We start from the raw sequence: 22,483 nt of genomic DNA, 5'->3' as shown, positions 1-22,483 counted from the left end.
CAGATTTGGAAATAAAACTCTACCATTAATCTAAATTTTCTATTGAGTCAAGGTTTCTGAGTGTTAATCTAAAGCAGAAATTTATGACATTTTAATCTGAGATTGCTTTTTTGACTTTATAACCTATCTTTCCAAATACAGTCCTTAGTAGCATGTTATTCTAGTTGTCTTGAACTTGCTCAGCTGTTCAACTGGCAGCAATGCCAGTACAATGACTAGATAAAACCTACAGCTGCCTGTGCAATCCCAACTACCCAGGTCAGCTCTCAACTAATATGGAATTATCATAATTCCTAAGAAGGTCAATGAGAATATGTTAAAGACTAAAGGGGAAGATATTGAGAATCCATACCATGTTCCGGTCCAAAATTCAGAAAACAAAAAAACCAACCAAACAACAACTCTGAATGGAAGAACATTTGTAGCATTCACTGAATAAAGATAATAAGTATTTTTTAAGTAGCAGACTACTATGGGTATTCTACAATTACAAATAAAATTTGTCGTGTTTAGAAAAATATTTTTTAATTTTAATAGACACGGTTACTGCACTACATGAAGTTCTTCACATCTCTTTTCCTGTCTTTTTTTTTTTTAATCCATATATTTTTAACTCTTCATGCAGTAAGAGACCCTCATATTTCATGGAAACAACAGTTTCAAAGAAGTCACCATATTAAATGTGTACCCAAAGAGTACTCAACAGGGAGGATCCCTGATTCATTACACAACCTTTGCCATTTTCCACTTTCCAAATCCTTCGCAAGTTTATCACTCCTTTATAATCTCACAAGGGACAATATTGTAAGGTGTGAAGACCTTCATACCAAATAAACCCACTAGCTACATCTACAAGAAAAAATTTCTTTTTTGTGTAAAATATTTTCAGTGATGGTACTTTTTGCTTGAATTCATATTTATTGGGCATATTGCTGAATCAGGTTTTGGGAAGTCTGTTGTAAGAAGAGAAGCTGAAACAGTGGTGCAGAATTTTGGAACAAAACCAACTCCAAATTGTCTTATTTTTCTGAATTGTGATAAATTATACCATTTGAACAACAACAGAAGTAAAATGGAAGCAAGTGCTTGAAAATTCTGTTTTCCTACAGTTCCAGATAGCCACTGTCTTTCAGTTTCTTACAGTGGTCTTCCACATATAAAAAATACTTCTTTTTTCCTTTAACTAGGTGAAATTTTCTCTGGCAATTTTTTCTGTCATCTCCATCATTTAATTCCTTACCATCATCAAAGACCTTCAAAAGTTTCTCAAAATAACTTATTTTTGTAAAACTAATTGAATACATTGAAAATCAATCTAGAGGCCCCTCAAAATAATTTTAGCAAAACTCAACTTCATGCATTTGCACTAAGAAGAATATTCTTCTGCTTCAAAAAGCTAGATTTCGTCTTTCTATCAGCCTGATATACCTTTAACCTACTTCATGTATCTTTTATTCTGTATTAACATTTATTGCCACAGAAGTTTGCATTATTATTCTGTATTTATAGTACTGGAATTGTAGAGAACAAGTTAAAAATACTCAGCCATCAAGACACCAACCTTGTGGGCAGGGTACAGCAGCCATCAGCCGTCAGCCTGACTTGGGTTTCATAGCTATCCAGTGGGCAAACCACTTGTTGAACAGGAGGACATTCGACTGTGCTGCAATCCACACTGAACACTACGGAGGAAGGGGAGAGGAAAATTCCTTTTACTCATGCTTTAGAAGCTTTTTGCAAATTACTTCATCATATGCAACCAGTTATGCATCAGCCTTTTAAATTAAGTCAGAAAAATTATCTAATGAATGCATGCTCGGTAGGTAACATTACAAAAAGACTCTCATTCTCACTAAGATTCACTTTTTTGAAATTATTGACTCAGGAAGCAACTGAACTAGTATTAGTCAATAAAAAAAGTTATACAAGTTAGACAGGCAATCTTAAACACTCATGACACCTGTGAACAATATTAGTTAATAGAAATGTACTAGGTTACTGAGGATATGTTTTCCTCACAGTTTTTAAAACAGTAAACAATTCATTGTTTATTTTTTTCCTGATTAAAGTCCATTTAAAGAGTAAAATATCTGGGCTATAGGAAATTTAAAGAATGTTAAACTATGGATTTATGCCTGCACATGTAAACTACATTTTTAAGGATTATTCCATTAGGTTGTGCTGTTTAGGTATTCATATATGGCGAAAATGAAATGCAAATCTAACTGCATTAACGAGATGAAGAATTCCGCATAACTAGTAAGACTGACCAACGCTTTTTAGAAAGCAACAAATGCTTAGAAATGCAAAAAAAAAAAAAAAAATCAGGCTAAATATACATTTAATCCTATGAGTCATGCTCAGGAAAGTTGAAACACATATTTATCTTATTTGGTCCTAAATCTCCCATGTTACCAAACAATACCAGCTCAAACATTAACTATCTGCTATCCTTTATCGTAATTATACTAAGAAAGTAGAGAATAAAACAGGGTTCCCTCTTTAAAGAAATCAGTTACCTACCAACTGAGTAGGCAGGATGAATAGCACGTTATCAGACAGAAAATTACACGGTACAATATCCCTGATTACTGATTAAACCTCACTTCAGTGCTGACCCTATTATGACCGCTTACTGTGGTACTAAAGCGGCTTGGCAATGCTACACCACACTTCTGGCAAGAGCTGGCACCTTTCAAAGTCCCATCTTCTGCCTTCTAGTCCTGTATTTTTCAGGCTTGATCCTCAGAGGTACACACCAATAATAATTCAATTGGTCATAATGAGACATCAGTCTGAGAATTACACCTACTTAGCATATTTCATTAAGCATTTAAATGAAACCACAAGTTCAATGAAACCAGCTTGCAGCTCATCAAGGTTAGGACCAGTAGATTTGTCCCCAAGACCATTAACTTCCAAAGTACCCGAGTATGTGAGTATCCTCTGTATATGCGATATTCAGAATCTGCTTTTTCCCAGTTACTTGGGAAATGGAGCCATCTGTTAAATCGGAGCAACCTGACAAGTTCAAGAAGTTCTCTCTGAGAAATGCACAAATTTAAAGTCAATTTTGTGAAGCAATGCAGAGAGTTGCTAAATTTAAATGGAAAGGCTCCAGTTACTAATCTCGACAATGACAATCATTGAATTAACTTTTATATCTCTCCATAAACACACAAAGATACTATTTGCCTTTAAGATAGGAATACTTAATTTCATAATGTTTCACTTTTAAAAGCCCTAGGAGTTTTACGTTCCATTTTATTGACAAATAATACATTCGAAACAGCTCTTCTGTGAGAAATATACATCTAGTTCCTCCATTATCACAACAGGCATTGAGAATTATGAGCTCATCAGTATGGCCCAACGTGACCAATACAATTTGCATGATTCCGTTGTGCCAAGTAACTACCAATGTCCAGTTTCCTGAATGTAAACTAGTAACATTTCTGCCTCCCTGGATTGAAGGCCTCCTCTGCCTCCTCCCCAGGTAAGCAGCCTGGGGAAAACAACAGCTGAGTTCTACCAACAAGGTGCTACTACATGGCTATTTCTGTGGCCACCTTTCCTTATAACAGTAATAACAATGAAAGAAAAAACACAAGGAAACTCCCTAATCATGCCATCAAGTCTCAACTAAGTTGCTCTTTCTTCCTAAATAGTTCAAATTCTTTCCAGTGATTACAGAGTGCTAGTACATGGCTCACTAACATTGACAAGCAGGACAAGCAGCCCAAACAGCCCTTCTTTAAAAAGTACAAACCTAAGAAAAATTACAAACAAACCCCAAATCAAAAGCATTTAAATAGAATCTTTTCAAGTAATTAAGCGGCTGTAGTCACTCAGTGGCTCCCCTGATTGATTTGACTTACCCATTTTTATTTATTTTATACCGATCTCTTACTAGTACCTCTAGTACCTCCAATTCTTGTAAGGAGTAGTAGGATTTGCTGAACAAAAGGGTATGCACTGAGCTTATGCACCACCTCCAGAATTTTGTAATCCACACTCATACCCCACCTCAGTCTTCTCTCCAAGCTGCGAGACCTTTATTATTACATTATGAGATTAATCATAGACAGGAACTCTGCAGGTCATCTGCTCCAGCCTCCTTCCCAAGCCAGGCCACGTACATCTGGTTGCCCAGGACCATGTCTAGATAGCTTTTGAATACCTCCAAGCATGGAGACTCCACTAACTCTCTGGGCAACCCATGACAGTGCTCGGTCACCTTTATGGTGAAAAAGTGTTCCCTGATGTTCAGAGAGAACCTGCATCGTTTCAGTTTGTGCCCACTGCCTCTGGTCCTGCCATTCTGCACCACCAAAAAGAGCCTCGTTCCATCTTTACATCCTCCCTTCAGGTATTTATATTTATATGCATTGATGAGATTCCCCCTGAGCCTTCTCTTCTCCAGGCTGAAGAGTCCCATCTCTCTCAGTCTTTCCTTACAGGAGAAAGATAAAGAGAGATGAAAGATGAAAGATATTTGAAGAAGGAAAAAGAAGTTCCTACTTTTTTTTTCCAGAATTAAACAGGTTTCTCAAACTGGTAAAAGTACTGAGCCAAACTTCCAGATAAGCTGAAAATATTGTAAGGTTACAGAACAGTCTATGGTTGGATTCTTCATTACTTACAAAGATGTCCCCCAGATTAGCTGTACTACTGTCCTAAAAAATAAAGACTTCAAAGCATTTGCCACCGAAACTAGTTTTGTTTTCACATCTTTCTTTGATTCCAGTAATTACAAAGTGTACTTTTCATGAACAAGTTTATTATAAGCTGTTATTATGTATTTTATGATAAGCTAAAAAAATAAAATCCTGTCTAAAGAAAATTATTTTTGTCTATCCTAGAAACTTTAAGCTTTAAGTATATAGTTTGACAAATACGTATCTTCAAGAACTCATAAACTTATTGCAATTTCCTATCAGTGAAGATGCACCTGATCAACCTTTGCTTACAAGTCTTCAGGAACTTTCTTATGCACTGAATTTGTATACAGTAGCATCTGAGAGTTACTAATTTTTCTATGAGAATGTAGCAGAAACCCCACCATGGTTGCAGAGCCTGACATAGCTGCAGTAATGTGCAGCCTCCTTTGTAGACTACAAAACCAAAGGTCTCTCATCATGAAACCGTTAACACCTAGGTGAAAATAACTTTATAGTAGAACATGTTAATACAAGTACATTAAGTTTCACCTTTACATATTATGCTGGCTTTTCAGAGAAAAGTACAGTTCAGGGCCAAGATCTAAATAGCTACCTATGCATCGAAAGGTCCAGGATCAAGGCAGTATTTGCATCTCTGATGCAACACAGTGGCTCAGCACAGGAAAGACTTCATATTTTTCCAGAAGTCACAGCTGTCTGAGGGTGCAGTACAATGGTACACGGTCTGCTTCTACAGCAGCTGAGAAGCATCACATAACACCCTTTGCTTTCAGCTCAGGTGTATTTCAGCCCTCATGAATAATGCAACACACCATGACCACATCTGATACCAGTAGTTACGCTTTCTGCTCTGTGAGAAGGAGAGAAGCAGCATGGAAGTACCTCTCCAGGACAATGCCTCATCCGTTTTACCGTTCTTCACACTTTAGAATGTATTAAATACAACCAGAACAGATGGCGTTCCTGGACTTCCAATGCAGTTCTACCACCGTCTGAATCACTCCCTTAACTTCCCTATCACAGGTATTTCTCAACATGGACCCCTGCATTTGCCGATTTATTTTTTTTCCTCCCTCACAATCATTGTCAACTTATAAGCCATTTTTCCAGCTCCATTAGAAATGTAGCTGTAATTCTTCCCCACTCATTTCCTCCAGTCCTTTCCCAATCTCATCTCTTAAGTCCTCTCAACATCAGCTTCTAACAAAGCATGCAATAAAACAACACATGAACTATTTCTGTAAGCAACAGAGAATAAAAAAAAAAATATAGAAATCAGATTGCTCTCAACTATGCATAAAAACTTGATTTTGCTGACCCTTGTCCTTAGTGCAAGACTGCAAAAATTCCAGACCTGATTTTCAACGCTGAAGCCATACCAGGGTGGAGTACAAGCTACCTCCCTGTGCATCACTACCCACTACCTACTTAATTTTGCTGCTGATCTCAGACTTTCCATCAAGCCCTGACTACACAGAATTCCCCAAAGAAATAAGCCAAACAATAACATTCTCTTTACAATTGTGTTTAAACGAAGATTTGGTACCAGAAAAAACCTCCGTTTCAGTAAGAGTAATTTTCAGGCCATGCAGGGCTGCTGGAGAAGGTGAGTGAATGAAAGCTCTGCCAGAAAGACCGGTAGAAGCACGACAAATGAGCAGTCTTTTCAACAGAGGTTGTCTCTAGCATGACAGGCATTTCCCAATGCTTTCCCAAAAATGTCAGAAACTAAGAGATTACACTCCTCACCATATAGAGCAACAACAAAAAGTTATCAACAAAGATACAACAAACATCTGTTGGATAACTGCCAAAGGAAACTATTTACTTTTCTTTATTCAGAAGTGGCACCTAGAGTTCCTATCACAACTTCAGCAAAATACCTTTTCAGTTAGATTTTAACTCCATCTTCAATAAACAGACATGATTTTAAAAACATCATTGCTCATACTGTTTTAGCGTCTTAGCAAGAAAGGCACATAGACCCTCACAAATCTTGTTTCAGGTTATTTTTATTTTTACTGTCAACACATTACGCAGCTCCATTTGAGACCATTCATTCACACTGTCTTTAAGACAAAACCCTTACCTTTAAGAATACTTTTTAAGAACTTTAACTCCCAGCTAAAAAGTAATTTCAGTGCTCATTCAGTAAATTCATTGCTCATGAATGGTCAGTTATACACAGCTCATTGGGACAAAGTAGGTTGCTTATGAGACCAGACCACCGTTATCTCACCTCTGAGCTTAGCAACATGCAGCAAAACAAAAGGAACATGACATACTTGTTCTCTGTAGGTACCGCAGCTGTGGTGAGATGCTTCGTAGAGCAACGGGTAAGAACGTTTAAGACAAATTAATCTGGAGGTTAGCAGGCAGGTATGACTAAGCTACTAAGTTTCTTCACTGTCCATTTTAACTGAATGCCAATGCCTTTAATCATTGTATTCCTAAAGTAAACGAGATAGAAGAGGAAGTGGATCTCAAAATGAAAGATTTTATTTTTATTCTAGCATTTAGTGTTAAGGAAACACTTCCTATTTTCCTTTTAGTAACTCAGTTGCCAATCAGAGTGTTTGAACATATGCAGTTCTCAGCAGAAGGCTCCAAACTCAAATGCCACTGTAAACTGGAGAGCAGTGACATCTTATTTAAGGAACAGAAAAAAACACAATTTATGCTCTAATTGTGCAAACACTTTATATTGGCATAAGGCAGCACTGCTATCATAGGAAGCAGTCCTCCCAGCTTCTGGCAATTTGCTTCCACTAGAAAGCCCTTGCAGACACGGAGGTGCAGGAAGAGCAGTCTGGTAGCAGCACTCACAGAACTAAAGTTTTGAGGTCTGTGGCAAAGTATGGAAAACAGTTTTCTCTGTTCGACTTGTAAACTCCATAGACATTCTGACACATTCAGTAAAACTAGTGACGTTAGCCCCATAAGAAACTCTCCATGAACACTTATCTACCAGGCCTTATACTGTCCCTTGTCCCATTTTTTTCAGTAACATGGCGTTAAAAACAGAGGAAACATGAAACAGAGCACTGCTAGTTCAGTTCCTCTCCAACTCTTCTTTCCTAGAGTTCTTCAGGATACCAGGTCAAACTCTGAAGACACAAGGTTTATTACCAGACTTGCCACGGGCTTAATAAATATTGCTGCTATGTAAGGAACATTATGTGACTCCACTTTATGACCACTATTTCAGCAAATCTACATAAATAATTCACATAGTGTTCATATATACATAAAACCAGTTATATGCTACTACATATACGGTAGTACATGTATATACACATAGAGAATAAATGGCATAAAACAGGGCAGGAGGCAGGACGGACTAGATTTCTTCCAGAGTTATCTATTCTTTCAAGCTAAATTATTCTGTAATTCTATAAGCCTGTGAATATATAATACTAAATCAAACAAGATATTCCATTGCTAGCTCTTAAACAAAGAAATTTATCTAAAGCCACAGACACTGGTGAACATGAAGGAAGAGCTTAGATGGAAAATAACAGCAAGGTTCATGCTGACTTGCAAACTTTAGAATAAAATCCTTAATCTTTCTATAAGAAAAAGAAAGATAAAAAAAAGATTGCCTTTTGTTTAGTCTATAATTTTCTTCATATATCAAGTACAAATGATATTCTTTATATAAGTACAGTTTATACTCTTTGGAAACAAGGTTCCTCGGAAAACTGAAAAAAGTTCAGATTTGCAAAGACTTGCCATTAAAAAAAAAAAGCTTTCTGTGGTAAGTAATTTGTAGTCTACTAAGATTTGTCAACATTCACCTGCTCCATTCCCTGTCTTCCAACGCTGTGTTGGCTTGTTTTTCCTTTGCGATCTTCCCACTATGTCAAATGGCAAACAAAAGAAACATGTAGACCAAAGTTACGAAAGTCAACTTGGACAGCAACTGAAGTCTAACTTGACAAAAATCAGGCTACGTAGTGACTAGTAATTCTATATTAATAGCACTTCCTTTTTTCCCCCCTAAAGCAAAGGCACTGCAACAAGTAGGGGCCCCACTTACTCTGTAGTTTGTAGTTTAGCCATTACATCTTTCATCACCTGTCACTGTGGGGATACACCAGAGTACCCACCTACACGCCCCAGCCTCTTAGCCACTGCCTAAGAAACACACCTTCATCACCTCCCAAGGTAGGGGAGAACCCTCGGCTTTCCCTTAGCCCCTCCATTTCTAACCCCCATTGCAAAGCCCTACACTTCCCTTAAATTCCGTTAGTCCCCCCCAATCTCTTCAAAGCCTCTGCTCTTCTACCCTCCTAACATGTATCTTCATTTTTCTAGTCCCATGTACCTTCTCCTCTTAACTCTCTAGAATAAAAAATACAAACTACTTCAGAAAGCAACATACACACAGGTACATAAATCCACTAACACAATGAATAATCACATATTCAATTTGTAGATTCTGTAATACCAACAAGCTGAAAGCAACCTTCAAGAAGTAACCTACAAAGCTAAGTTTGGCCTGTGTTATCTGCAAACTACAAGATGAGAATGCAAATAACAGTGGGGAGGACATGATCAGAGGTAACATACATTTTGAGAAATAAAAAATAATGCAAAGTCATCAAGATAAAATTCAGTAAAGGCATACTTGAAATATATATAGGAAGAATTAAAATGTACAAATACAGTGGTTCAGTAGCAGTCATGCTACAGAAAGACCTTGGGATCACAGCATTTCACAAACTAAATATAATTCTTGCAAAAGAGTCAGCTCTTACTTGGAATTTTGCATGAAGGACAGAAAGTAATTATTTTACAGTATTTCATGCTCCTGAAGACTCACCCAAAATAGTAGTCTGCTCTTGGACACCACATTTTAAAGACATGTGGATAAACTTCCGAGAACTTACAGAGGGTCAACATAATAAGGAAGGAGTCCAAGGAAACTATGCCATAAGAATTTACAGCTAATTCTAGATGAGAGATGACTAAGGTTTAACAAAATGTTACAGAGCAAAAATTATTATAAAGAGTTGTTCACTGACTACTCAGGAGAGAGAACAAACAAGTTTGCTTAAGTTTCCACACGGGCAGATTTGCATTAGATACTAGGAAAGACTCAAAGAGAAATACTAGAAAATATAAAGACTGTACGATCATTTTCCGTGGAGGATTTCAGAAAATGTTAAACAAGTATAGTAAAGGCACAGCTTAAGCATACTCGAATCTGTTTGCATATAAGATTTTGGATTATACAATTTTATACTCTTGCTTTCATCCCTCTGTTTTTATTATTCATCTTTACCAAAGCCTGGATCAAAAAGCAGAATGAATTGCATCCTCCACTCCATTGAGAATAATAAATCACCAGAAAGGGTGATTTGTGTTCTCATGAAATGGAAAATGGGTAAATACTGAAAATGTTGTAAAGTCTTTCACTATGCTCCTCCCATAAACCTTTTGGTCTCCAGTTTTTAAGGGTCGTCACTTTGTAATCTAGAGACATTTTAAAACAGAAACCTTAATTCCCTGTCCATGCACAGTATGTTCTTAACGTGAAAAACCTTCATATAATCTAATCAGTATATAAAGTTATGTCTCTGTCACTGGTAGCATCCACAGAAATGTGATATTCTCACTAAGCTACTTTTCCCTTGTTGCTCAGTTTAAATTAATGCCTGAAGAAGAAAAGAACGCAAAATTTATCATAAAATTTCTTATTTTTTGTAATAATTTTATAATAATTTTAATTTTTAAAAAGCATCAGAAGAATTTAGAGGCTATATAGGCTTTATTAGATGCAACTACCTAGATTATTGTGCTTGTCAGACAGAAAAAATTGAAAAATTGAAAAAAATCGTGTCCACTTTTACCTGGTTTACATTCATAGAGATCACAGCATTCCCCTGGCTTTCCCGATGCCTTAGAAACCAATATATTCAAATAGCCAGGTTGGCAAACCTTCCTCAAACAGCCTGCAGGATTACACACACAGCGGCTTGGGAGTGGACAGCATTCACCAGGAGGAGCATAGCCTTCAATCAAGATGGAATCTTCTGGGCAACGAGGAGAAAACTGGACTTCACAGCGGGCCTTGGAGCAATCAGGTTTCTCTTCTGAAAGGGAGAGAAAAATCAGCATGCCATAAACATCAGTAAAACAAAGTACTAAGCTCCAAAGACGAGCTCAGATAAAGCTACTTATCTTCTCTCTCAAAACAATAAAAAGAAAAGGAAACTGCTGCTGCTGAAACAATTAGCAAAAATTATGGAATATGCTTAAAAATACCTTGGCATTTGCAAGATGGCAGATGCATTATGAAATACTTTACAAAAATTCTAATTTGTGCAATGTGCATGACTGCTGAGCCCACACTGCCTCCAAAACCAGCTGTGAAGCTACACATTTGGTCATGACATTAAGAAACAACTTGTCATATCATGCACAGCCCTGATGTTCACACCCACACCTTCAGTTTCCCAAGACTTTCCATTATGAGCAACTGATTTTAATTGATTGATTATTCAACTTGAATGGCCTGAAAAAAGCTGGGTAAAAGTTCAACAGCTAACATATTTGGAAAGTCCATACATTAGCAGAAGAGGATTTTTCCTGTACGCACTCCCGATGCTCACATTAAAAGTGTTGTTCTTATGTACTTCAGTGGCTTGAATAGCAAAAGAGAAGAGGTTTGACTAGCACTGGCTACAGGTACTAGGGGTTCCAGGCACTGGCTGCAGGCACATCACAATAAGAAAAGGAATATTGATGTCAACAAGTTGTTGGGAATGGTGACAAACTGGATAAACACAGAGATAAGACAAAGAGCGAATTAAGATACAGAAGAAGGTTCTTGGACAAGGTAACACTCTTCCAAAATTTGAAAAAGTCAAGATTCCCCATTCTAAAAAAAAAAATAATCTTAATTCTGGCAAAAATGTTGTCTCATGCCCTCCAATGACAAAGCCACAGTGGGAAAAGTCAGACTACTCTTGTGACCTGTTCACTCTGTAATGCAAACAGTGACAAACTTGCTCATATCCAAGAAGGTCTTACTTTGCTCAATATACCTGAGCGCTGTTAAAAACCAAGTGGATTCAAGACACTCAGAAGAGCTGTATCTCAATAGGACCTAGTGACTTAAGTGTTTGGAGCATTCCCAGGCCTTACCGGAAAGAAACCCACAGCAATAGAAAAAGAAAGACCTGAATTTATAAACTGGCTGTCATACTCGTTATTTACAAATCTGTAAACTAGATGGTTCTACTACGAATGTTTCTATTATCCCTATAAAATCAATTATTTTGCTTGTCACTGACGTTAAGATACAGAAACAATACTAATTTTATTAATCCGATGTTTAAGCTACTGCCGTTTAAAAAATTAACCTCTAGTAATAATTTCAATGATTAAGACACATGAAATATGAGCACCTCTGATAAAAAATCAAGAATATCTTCTCCAAGATTTTAGTAACTCACTGTTTATGGAATTACTAAAAAGTTACTGGATATTGTGTGTGTTTGTTGTTTTTCTTTAACTAAAAGCAACACAGCAAATGTGTAATTCTGCTTCCAAACATACCTGAATGTCAATAAGCAATATTCTATGGAATTTTAGGTCATATTGAAGAATGAAAGCAGTACTGCTTGTCTACATGGTTGATTTGCTAACTCTGCTTTAGTTTCATTTAAGCTTAGAGGGATATAATGCCTAGACATATAAGCGCTTAGAATAGTATCAATCTAGGTCTTAGCATTAGTAAATACAAAAGGAAATCATGAATATAAACATTTGCCTCAATTTTAGTTGGCAAATATAGCAAAACAGAATGAAAAAATAATCACACATATTTCCTTCATGTACAAGTGCTTCATATTTTTTCTTACAAGCAACACAGATTACTAACTGAAATGTGATACTAGATAGCATTGTAACGCTTTTCTTACAGTTAAAACCCCTATTATTTCCATATATCTTTAAAATAGCCTATGTGAGATATGTACTTTGCCTAGAATTTTAAACAACATTTTGTAAGATAATTTTTTTTAAATCTACCCTCATGTTTAGGATTTATCTGCTTTTACTGGGGTAGAGTTAATTTTCTTCATAGTAACTAGCATGGGGCTGTGTTTTGGATTTGCACTGCAACCAGTGTTGGTAGCACAGGGACGTTTTAGTTAATGCTGAGCAGGGCTCACACACAGTCAAGGCTTTTTCTGCTTCTCACCCCACCCCGCCAGCGAGCCAGCTGGGGGTGCCCGGGGAGCTGGGAGGGGACACAGCTGGGACGGCTGACTCCAACTGACCAAAGGGATATTCCATACCATATGGCATCATGCTCAGCATGACAAAGATGATGATTAAGATGATGATAATGATGAAGAGGAGAAGGAGGAAGTGAGGGGCATTTGGAGTGACGGCGTCTGTCTTCCCAAGAAACCATTACGCGTGACGCAGCCCTGCTTCCCTGGAGATGGCTGAACACCTGCCTGCCCGTGTGGAGTGGTGAATGGATTCCTTGTTTTGCTTTGCTTGTGCGCGCGGCTTTTGCTTTCCCTGTTAAATTGTCATTACCTCAACCCACAAGTTTCCTCACTTTTACCCTTCCGATTCTCTCCCCCGTCCCACCCACCAGGGTGGAGAGAGCGACCGGCTGCGCGGGGCTTAGTTGCCAGCTGGGGTTAAACCATGACAATTGTTCAGACTGAACATTACTCCTTACAGAGGTTCACTGCAGAAATTTGTATAAATAATAGACAACATACTAGCTTCACTATTTTATTGATATTCTTTAGTTTATGGCTACAATAAAAGGCTTGACATTTTATCTTTTAAAAATCTTTTAATTTTCCACTCCGTGTTGTTCCATCATGCACATAGAAGTGACAGAACAGTAGTACAGTATCAGCCCTTGAAGTTCATGCTCATGATAGATCCTTAAATTCATACTTTTCATTACTTGATCTGCCTTAGCATTATGCATCCAGCGATTTTCCAATTTCCATGACTATCAGATAATCCTATCCTCATGCAGTCCCTCTTGTGAAAAGACTTCCTATTATACGTATTTTAAAAAGTTTACTTACTATTTTTGACTGCATTTACATACATGTATCGATATCAAGATTAGCGTTTCCTTAAGGACTATTTATATTTGACCAATTGAAGCCAACTTTCAGAAATGCAAGGTTTGTCAGAAATGCATGTCAAACTGTTGGGATTCAGACTATTCAGGACTCAAGATAGATTTATTGTGAAGACCAATGCAAAGCCTACTGTTGGAGTTGATAAGACCACCTAGTAAAAATATGAAGGGAACAATGATATGTCACTATCAGCATGTAAGAAGCACCACAAGCAGTAAAGAGAAATTTAAATAGAGCACTGTGACAGGTATTTTTGTATTAAATGTTCACTCAGTGTTTTATAGTTACTATCTTTGATAGTCTTTATCAGATTAGAGTATTGTGCTCAAAGTAGTTAACTGTAACAGAACACAATAGGACTCTACTATTAAATAAAACCAGCATCATTTTCAGAAGAAATGGTTTAAATGCAAACAACCACCACCTCACAAAGACATGTTTGTGCTTTAATACCAGATTACATAACACCAGCAGATATTTAGAAATCTAGCTTGTTTGGTTTTTTTAACCCAGTGTCACTACTACTTTTGTACTTCATAGTCCTGAAAAACAAACAAACAAAACCCCCCTCCCTACTATTACTTGTGTAAATATTGTGCTTCCAAATCATAATCTCAAACTGTGTACATGGTAAAACATTCCCTTCCCAGTACACAAATGCAACTGAGTAACAGGAAAGTCAAATATATAAACCCAAGCTGGATCAGCCAACAGTCTATTGTCCTTCAGCTTCCCTAACTCCAGCCCACGGCAGTCAAGGGCAAGTAAAGAACCTTTCTGCAGACTATGTCATGATTTGGTTCTTGATTTAAATGTTGTTTTCCTTTTGTGGAAAGGAGCAAGCAGCTGAAATGATATGTGATTGACAGTATTTAAAAGTGTTTTCTTGTAGAGTTCCTATTTCCTTCTTCTGAAAATAAACTTTATCTAAAACATGAAAATCCAGCAGCTCCCAGTGCAGCATTATTATATTTTAGTTAAAAATTCAATAAGCTAGCGCCACACTAGCGTAACTGAGTCCTGAGCCCAGCACTCACTGCAGTATAAGAAGGTGGCAGTTCTGGTTTACTGCAGTTCAGTAAAAGCTGACGAGGGCTCCTCTGTTTGATATCAAGTCTAATAAAAGACATTAGTTTTAAACAACCATTAAGAAAGTTTCAAGGTTCTTCGTTGTTATCTCAGCAAATGGCAAGCATACCCATCTTCTCTATTTACAGGGATGAAGGTTTGTATGTGAGGTATTTCTACAATTAATTGTACTAAACTTGTTTACCTTTTCATTACTTGATCAAAGGCGGCATCAAAATTGAATTGGTTCTCAAAATAAATTGCAGACATTAATACAGTCATAAATGTCACCGCTTTAGCAGGATTCCTGATTTAATTCCATTGCATATAGCTATTTAAGATTTCATCAAACAAGAGGAATAGTTTAATAGCTCTTTCTTCCTTTATTAACAAATACTTCCAACCCTTTCAAAAGGAACACATAAGAAAACATACCAGAGCAGAATAATTAAAAGTACAACAACAGACTATCTCAAGAGGCAGAAAGGTAGGGCAATGGCAAGCTGCATTCCACAGAAAACAACTGTGAAATCCTTCACCGGTGATATTTTTGCTACTTTACCCCCTTTTATACACCAAATGGGGACTATTTCAAAGCAGCTTCTCAAGAGACCAAGGTAGATTCACAACAATAACCTACTGCTTCTCTGTGAAATACACACATACACTATGAAGCACTGACCTGTCTCCCAGATGTTGTTTTAAGCTACTGCCTATTACACAATCAGAATCTTCCTAAGCAACATTTTCAAAGTCAAACAAGGTATCAGGACTTAAACTCCATTTTATTATCTCAGTTATGATAATAATTAGAATATAAAAAATTACTATGTATGCCCAGAAACAGGAGAACTTCATCTTTCAAAGCCATTTATTGAACTTAAAATATTAGATTTTCAAGGAAAGGGAGAGCTATATGTGCGACTTACTAGGAAATAAGTGAGCACAGCAGATATATTAGATACTTATTCCCGAATAAAGAAGCATCTTAAGACAGAGATTACATGGCAAGAAGGTATGTGTATGTCACACTCTCCTAATCCATAATGTAGACTCCCTTACAAGAACAAATTCATACATTTCATACAAATTCTGTAGGTTGAAAGACAGTAAAACTATTTGTTAAAGCAGATGTCTGGTTGTGTAATTAAGAGTTTGTACTCAGGACACTTATCACACTAATTAAAGTATTTTTTTTATAAAACATTGTTCTACCTCTACCCTTGAAGCAGCTGATAAGTCTCATTAAATAAATTGATCGTTTTAGCAAGGCAAGAAATCGCTTATACAACTCACCAATTAATTTAATGAAGTGAGGAGTTGCATAGACTTTTGCTGTTTGATTTTCACAGAATCAGACAGTTAATGGAAAAAGCATATACAGCTTCATCACATTCCAGTCTCTCCTTTCAAAAAAAAAAAAAAGAAACCATTGGCTGCAAACATTGTATTTATGTTCAAAAAAGCAGCATTTCAAGTGACTATACAAAGAACAGAAACTATCAGTTGGCTCGCTGATGACATTTCTCTGTGGGACATATTCTCTTTATCATCTTTCATCAAACACCACTGAAACTGGAAGCATTCTGCTATCTCTGAAATCTCACCAGCCTGAGCCAACAAAGAATCTCTATGGAGATAAAGGAAGAGCCTGGATCAATCAAGCTTTTACAAACTATGTATTTCTGAGCCTGTCAACCTTCTCAAGAAATTAAGAAAATCTGGAAAGATAACGGTTTTAATAAATTGAACACAGTCCAAACAGGAAAACTGTCTTTTTGATGGATTCAAAATAAGACTCCTATCCTTGGAAACAAACTTCTTATCTACTCTAAAAGGCAGCCTTACAGACCATTTAATAGAAAACTATTCAGTTTACCAGTGACAATGCCATTTCTAGGTATAAATTTCTACAGGTACCAGATTTGCACAGATTTGCATTTCAAGACAAACTTTACTTTCTGTGGGTCTGAAGGTTCGGGCTTACTTGCTGTTACTTTGCAATTAGCCCGCAAAAAGAACCCGCTGTTACTAAGCGCATGACAGAGGACACACTATAATTACCAAGAATAACTGAACCACCTTAAGTTACAATGTGTAACCAAACAATAATAACTGAGTAAGTCACAATGTGCTGTATGCTTCAATATTAAAACGGGGAACATTCATTCAGTCAGGATGTCTCAAAAACATTTCTCATTTTCACCTGATTTTCATGTCGGAAGCACACAGGAAAGTTGTAGCACCTGAGAAGCCAAGGCATAATAAAACTTTTAAACGGACCTTTCACTGCACCCACAGTATATTTGTTGTAAAGCGCGTGAGGGGGAGGAGAGCAAGCCTCAAAGGATAGAATAAAAGAAGAAATCAAGATGTGGATTTGTTTTCTTTTTCTTTGCCATTAACATTAGAAAGACTCTGTCATAAAGCAACAGCCATAAAGCTAGAACTTTCACTAAGTTTCTCCAGATCAAAAAAAGCTACTACGTGTTTTTAAAATTATGTTTTCTGTGACCTTACGGAGTTATTATGGGGAAGTGGAGGTATAATGGCAAGGTCCTGAAGCCTTTATGTTACAACCAATGCTTTCTCTGAGAGAAGGTAACTTCTTTACCTTCCTGAAAGGTTTACGTAATACCCACTCAAACTGGCCACCAGTTAGAGGTGTTTTTGTTAAGATGGTCGCTGAATATAGGAAATCTAGATCTTGGGGGGTGGGGGTGGTGTTTGTTTTGTTAAAGCAGTTGTAACAAAACCCAGCCAAACATATCCCCCCCACCCCATCTCGTCTAGTACCAAAGTAATATGGAAATAAAAATGGTTCCTGAAGAAGAATTAAAAACTTTGCTTTCTCCTCTGTATCAAATTCTCTTCATTATGTTTGCATGCTCTGCTTTGACACGCAGAGAAAGTATATGCCAAGTTTAGTTAATGAGAAAAGCAGAACAGTTAAAGCGCTGGTTAGCGCAGTGAAAGGATCTTAAGGTATAACCTAGCGTGGGAGAAATGGGGAAGAAAAGCCCTGATGGGTGTGGGAGGGTCTTCTCCTCATTCTTCAGGTGAAACAAAACGGATCCGTGCTTTTCTGGAAACCTTTTCAGGGAGGATTTTTATCATTTTGTCAAAACTTTGTGTGACTAGAGATGCCTTTACTCAGTCACCACAGAATTGAGGACAGAACGTTTTCATCCAAGGAGAAGGCTGAAGAGAACTACCAGAGACTCTGGTCCGATTGCTTCCGCTGAGATACTTAAACTGTTCCACAGCTGCTCCTTTAAAAACAAGTTTCTAATACCTACGTGTATGGATATACATAGAAATATGTATATACACAGACAGAGAATAAAATTTGTTTTTAGTGTTAGGCTCATAAAGATGAACATTTTGCATGACTAAGGGAAGTGATGCACTAAGGTCAGCATACATGCTTTGAGGACACGTGTTCTTCAGCTTTGCATTTTTCTTTCATTGTAAACAGATTTTGTGAAATCTAGGCTAAAATACAGCCACTTTTACTGTACAGTCTTACAGCCATCATTGAAACACATTCCAAACAATACGCATACTGTACTGTTATACAGCGGCAGGAAGGAAACAGTAAAAGGATTAGAGATAAACAAGAAAAATGATTACCTAGCTGAAGCAGTCAGACAGACAGGGATCGATATCGGAATGCAAAATACCCGAAAGGATTTTCAAGAATCAAAAGGGAAGTTATAGCAGATAAAAAATGAGATTACCTTACACATACAATATGCACAGTACTGTATACGGATGAACTGCTACAAATAAAAAGTAACTAGAGCCTGACCTTTTACCTAAAACTGAACTTTATTTAAAATCCACCCTATTTTTTAAGTCACTTTTGCTTTGCTTTCCAGCATTCTGACACTCTGGATTTTACGTACCACACAGTGGAGCAACCTGTCTCACCCGTATTACAGCCGTATCTTGTAATATAACAGCCACAGTCTTCAACTCACCTGGGTTAAGAGAGTCACAAAAAGACAATCGTAGACAGACGTTTTACTGAATATGCACTTGTCAATATGCATTTTTGCAACATGGTATCCACTATGGATTTGCCAAAGATTTTTCATTTCAAGGACCAAATAACCAGGAACAAGGGTTATGCCACCGAAGACCGCTAAAGCCGAGGAAGAGAACCACCCCGTTTGGGTAGCGAAGCTATGAGGACGTTACAATTCCACTTCCTGAACTTTCTTCTTTCCCTGTACTGACAATATTAAAAAGAAAGGTGGTAATTCAAAACCAAACACACACCAGAATCGCAACCAAGCCTTAACCAAAGCTGTTGTCTACCAAAGAAAGGATTTTAACAGAATCAGCGAGGATTTATCAGATGTCAGACACCCGGCACTAAACGCAGATGCAGGCTCTATGAAACCAACGTTGTTTGTGGCAGCAGCTGCGTTTGGGTTCAGACCTCCCAGCAAAAAAGCGTTTCTCCATTAGGCTTAGAAACGGTCCCGCCTGGAAAACTCAGAAGGTTTCCTTTCTGAGTTTTCCTCGGTTTCATTTAAAACCTCCTTTCAACGGGCACATGTTAACATTTTTTTTTTAATATAAATTAACAGCTTAATACCAACAAGTTAATCCAAATCTACGACGGATGACATTAGCTTTCTGACAGGTCTATACATGCGGAGGACATGAGCCCAGCCCGCGGCTGCTGCACAGCGGACAGCCGGAGGTGTGCCATCCCGGGGAGAGGATCCGCTTCCACCGGTAACTGCGCTGCTTTCAGTAGCGATGAAGCACTTTTAAACTTCAGTATTGAAAATCCTTCAGAAGTTAGACTGAGAGATGAGCAGACAGCTACCTGTAGTCAGATTTACAGCTCTGTTGCCCCCATTGTAAAAAAAAAAAAAAGTGTTTTCAATACTGTCATCACTGGAACAACACCGTACATTGTGATTTACGTAAGAGAGCCTATTATTCCGGATGAATAATACTACTCCTACTATTGGTAAATCTTTATACTGGCAACTCAATTGAAAACTCCAAAGAAAAAAAAAAGAGTATGTAACCAGCAATGAGGTGGTCCTAACTCCAGAGCCAAGACTTTAAAGAATGCCACAACATTTTGGAAGTAAACCAAAAATGAAGACACTAAATTTGCGAGCAGTACAAACTGAAGAGACTTCAAGAACTTACAAAAATGTACACCAGTAGTAAATTTACCTAAAGCAGGAAGTATTCTTTATTGCAATGATGTAAGCAGCTGCAAACCAAAGGTAATGCTGAATGTGTACCAAAATGATGATAAAGCACAAATATTTGGAAAATTTTGTTTAATATAGCTTAAGAAAAATATAAGCTAGCCGGCATCTGGAAAAATAATCACAAATATTCACTGAAGAAGTACTGCAACACACACCTTGATGTGACAGGGAGAAAGGGATTTGAATTTGAGCACATAACTTACACCCCACAAAGGACAAACGCCTCTGGAGGCAGCTCTGGACACAAGGAGTACTGAACAACCTGCTACACAACACAATCACACCCGAAATAGTAGTCGCAAATCGCTGCTTCCTAATCAATGTCTGAAAACCTAAGCGTAACAAGGACCCAGAAAACACTTGCATTTGCAAAAATGCAACCTACAATCAAAATACATGGTTTTACAAAAAAGTGAGAATTCTCATATGTAAGAAGTTAGCAATAGAGATAAAACTCAGAACCTCAAGAAGAGCAATTAGTTTTCTAGAGCTAGATTTAAAAAAAGCAATTGAGGTGTAAAAATTAACTTAGAAGTGAGAGGTTTGATATTCAAAGGAACACAACCTTTTGTTATTAGTGAAATTGAATCACCTTCTGTCTGCCCTTCAGCATTTTGTTTTGTTAATAAAAATAAATTTAAGATACACACTTTCTTCAAGTTCTCTGACCTCTGTTAATGTTAAAAAAATCCAACACCCAAACCCCAAAAGCCAACCCCACACACAATAAAATTACTTAAATGCCTTAAGATACTTCTGGCAAGAAAACTCCATTATGCAAACTAGTCTTTCTAGCTATTATGTTCAAAGAACCTCTATATCTTTGTTAGCAGCTTAACCACATATTTCTTAAATTCTTTCACAAAAACACTCAAGATGCATAACATCTGAAAAAATCAACCCTGTTCAAGATTTCATTCTTCTCTCTCTCAACCTAAGATACCTCAGTTATCCAAAAACGAAGAGAGGCATATTTTCCTTCTTTTAGGCAAACAGAAGCTGACTGCTTCCAACGGTGAAAGCCAATGCCGCAGCCTTTTGAGATATTTTCATTCTCCAACTACTATGGTTTATCTCTCTTGACTCCTCTGGGTTATCTTCTTCCTAGTTTCTTCCAAATGGCCTCTCTAAATTTAGAATTGAAATGCATTTCTATTATACATGATTTTCCATATCACCAGAGAGCCTCCTGAATTCTTACTTCTTTCCTTTTTTCTTTTTTTTTTTTTTTAAACATGAATATTTCTGTTAAATTTGCCTCCCTAGAATGGATTTTAATACCAACTACTGTAACTATTACTTTGCCATTCAACAATTACCAAACTTGCATCGACTTACTAAAGAAAATTTCTGTGCATTACTTTGGACACCAGAAAGAGCTCTAGCTGTAATAAGAAGTATGACAGCAAAGCAAGACAGACCATTATAATTTTGGGTGAAATCAATACTGACAGTAGTGAACTCTTATGTAAAAATTCTTGGTGCCTTGCAGTGCAGAGATTCTACAATATTTTTATTACATTTCCAATTACAAGAAAAACTGTCAACATGAAAGACTTCACTAAACAGGTCAGTCCTCCAGAAAAAGTAGATCTGGGTTTTTACAAGATTTATTTTTGCAGAAAAATGACAGTTAACAAAACTGTAGTTAAGAGCATTTCACTGAATACAGAGATGGATATTCCACATAAAACATGATCTTTTCTCCAAAGACAGAATCTTCGAATAAACTGCCACATCTGACACAGATGCAAGAAGCACAAATAAGCAGTGTATCAAAAGGCTCAGTCGTAAAAGAAGTTAGAGCACTCCATCCTTTGGTTCGTATACCTGAAGCAGTTTCTTATATTCCATGTAAAAATATGGGCTATTTAAAAGATAATATTCTCTGGCTATAGGCTGTCTTGAATTCAAAGGACATGTGCACTAGGAAAAAATAAACTTAAATAAAGCACTTTAGCAAAATTCATTGTGTAATGTTTAATTCCAAGTTCCTGCTTGGAAGTGTTTTAAGTATCTGTTTTGAGTGCTAGCTTGGATGGGTTTCTGTGTTTTCATAACTATAGAACACACAAATACAAAAAGAAAAGAATTATTTATTGGGGAAAACATTATCAAAAGACAAAAAGAAGCACATGAAATTTTAATTTTAGTCTTAGATCTAAGCAGTTTAAGTGCAAGAAGACAGCTGTCCAACTGTCTGCACAAAAGTTTTTGAGAACTGATTAGAAAAATAAACAAACAACTGGAAATTTGAGAGTCATCTTTCTCTTCCTGCTTCCAAACTACAGTAGTATCCAAACCAGAAATATCCACACATTTATGGAAAAATAAAAACAGCAACAGAAGTCACATG

At 37.0% G+C, this 22,483-nt stretch overlaps 1 protein-coding gene across 1 annotated transcript in view; it reads right to left on the bottom strand.

The window, feature by feature from the left end:
- CRIM1 (cysteine rich transmembrane BMP regulator 1) overlaps window positions 1-22,483 on the bottom strand; it is a gene marked incomplete at its 3' end in the record, with an annotated part of 189,569 nt that overhangs the window by 88,221 nt on the left and 78,865 nt on the right. Inside the window, exons 3-4 of the mRNA XM_081997721.1 lie at window positions 10,538-10,780; window positions 1,562-1,682 (exon numbers count right to left, since the gene is read on the bottom strand). Coding sequence (XP_081853847.1) covers window positions 1,562-1,682; window positions 10,538-10,780 — 364 coding nt within the window. The remainder of the gene's footprint in view (window positions 1-1,561; window positions 1,683-10,537; window positions 10,781-22,483) is intronic.

Source organism: Phaethon aethereus (assembly GCF_964289735.1).
Source record: "Phaethon aethereus genome assembly, chromosome: 3".
Lineage (NCBI taxonomy): Eukaryota > Metazoa > Chordata > Aves > Phaethontiformes > Phaethontidae > Phaethon > Phaethon aethereus.
The sequence above is the reverse complement of the archived record's forward strand: the minus strand, read 5'-3'. Positions and strand labels throughout refer to the sequence as shown.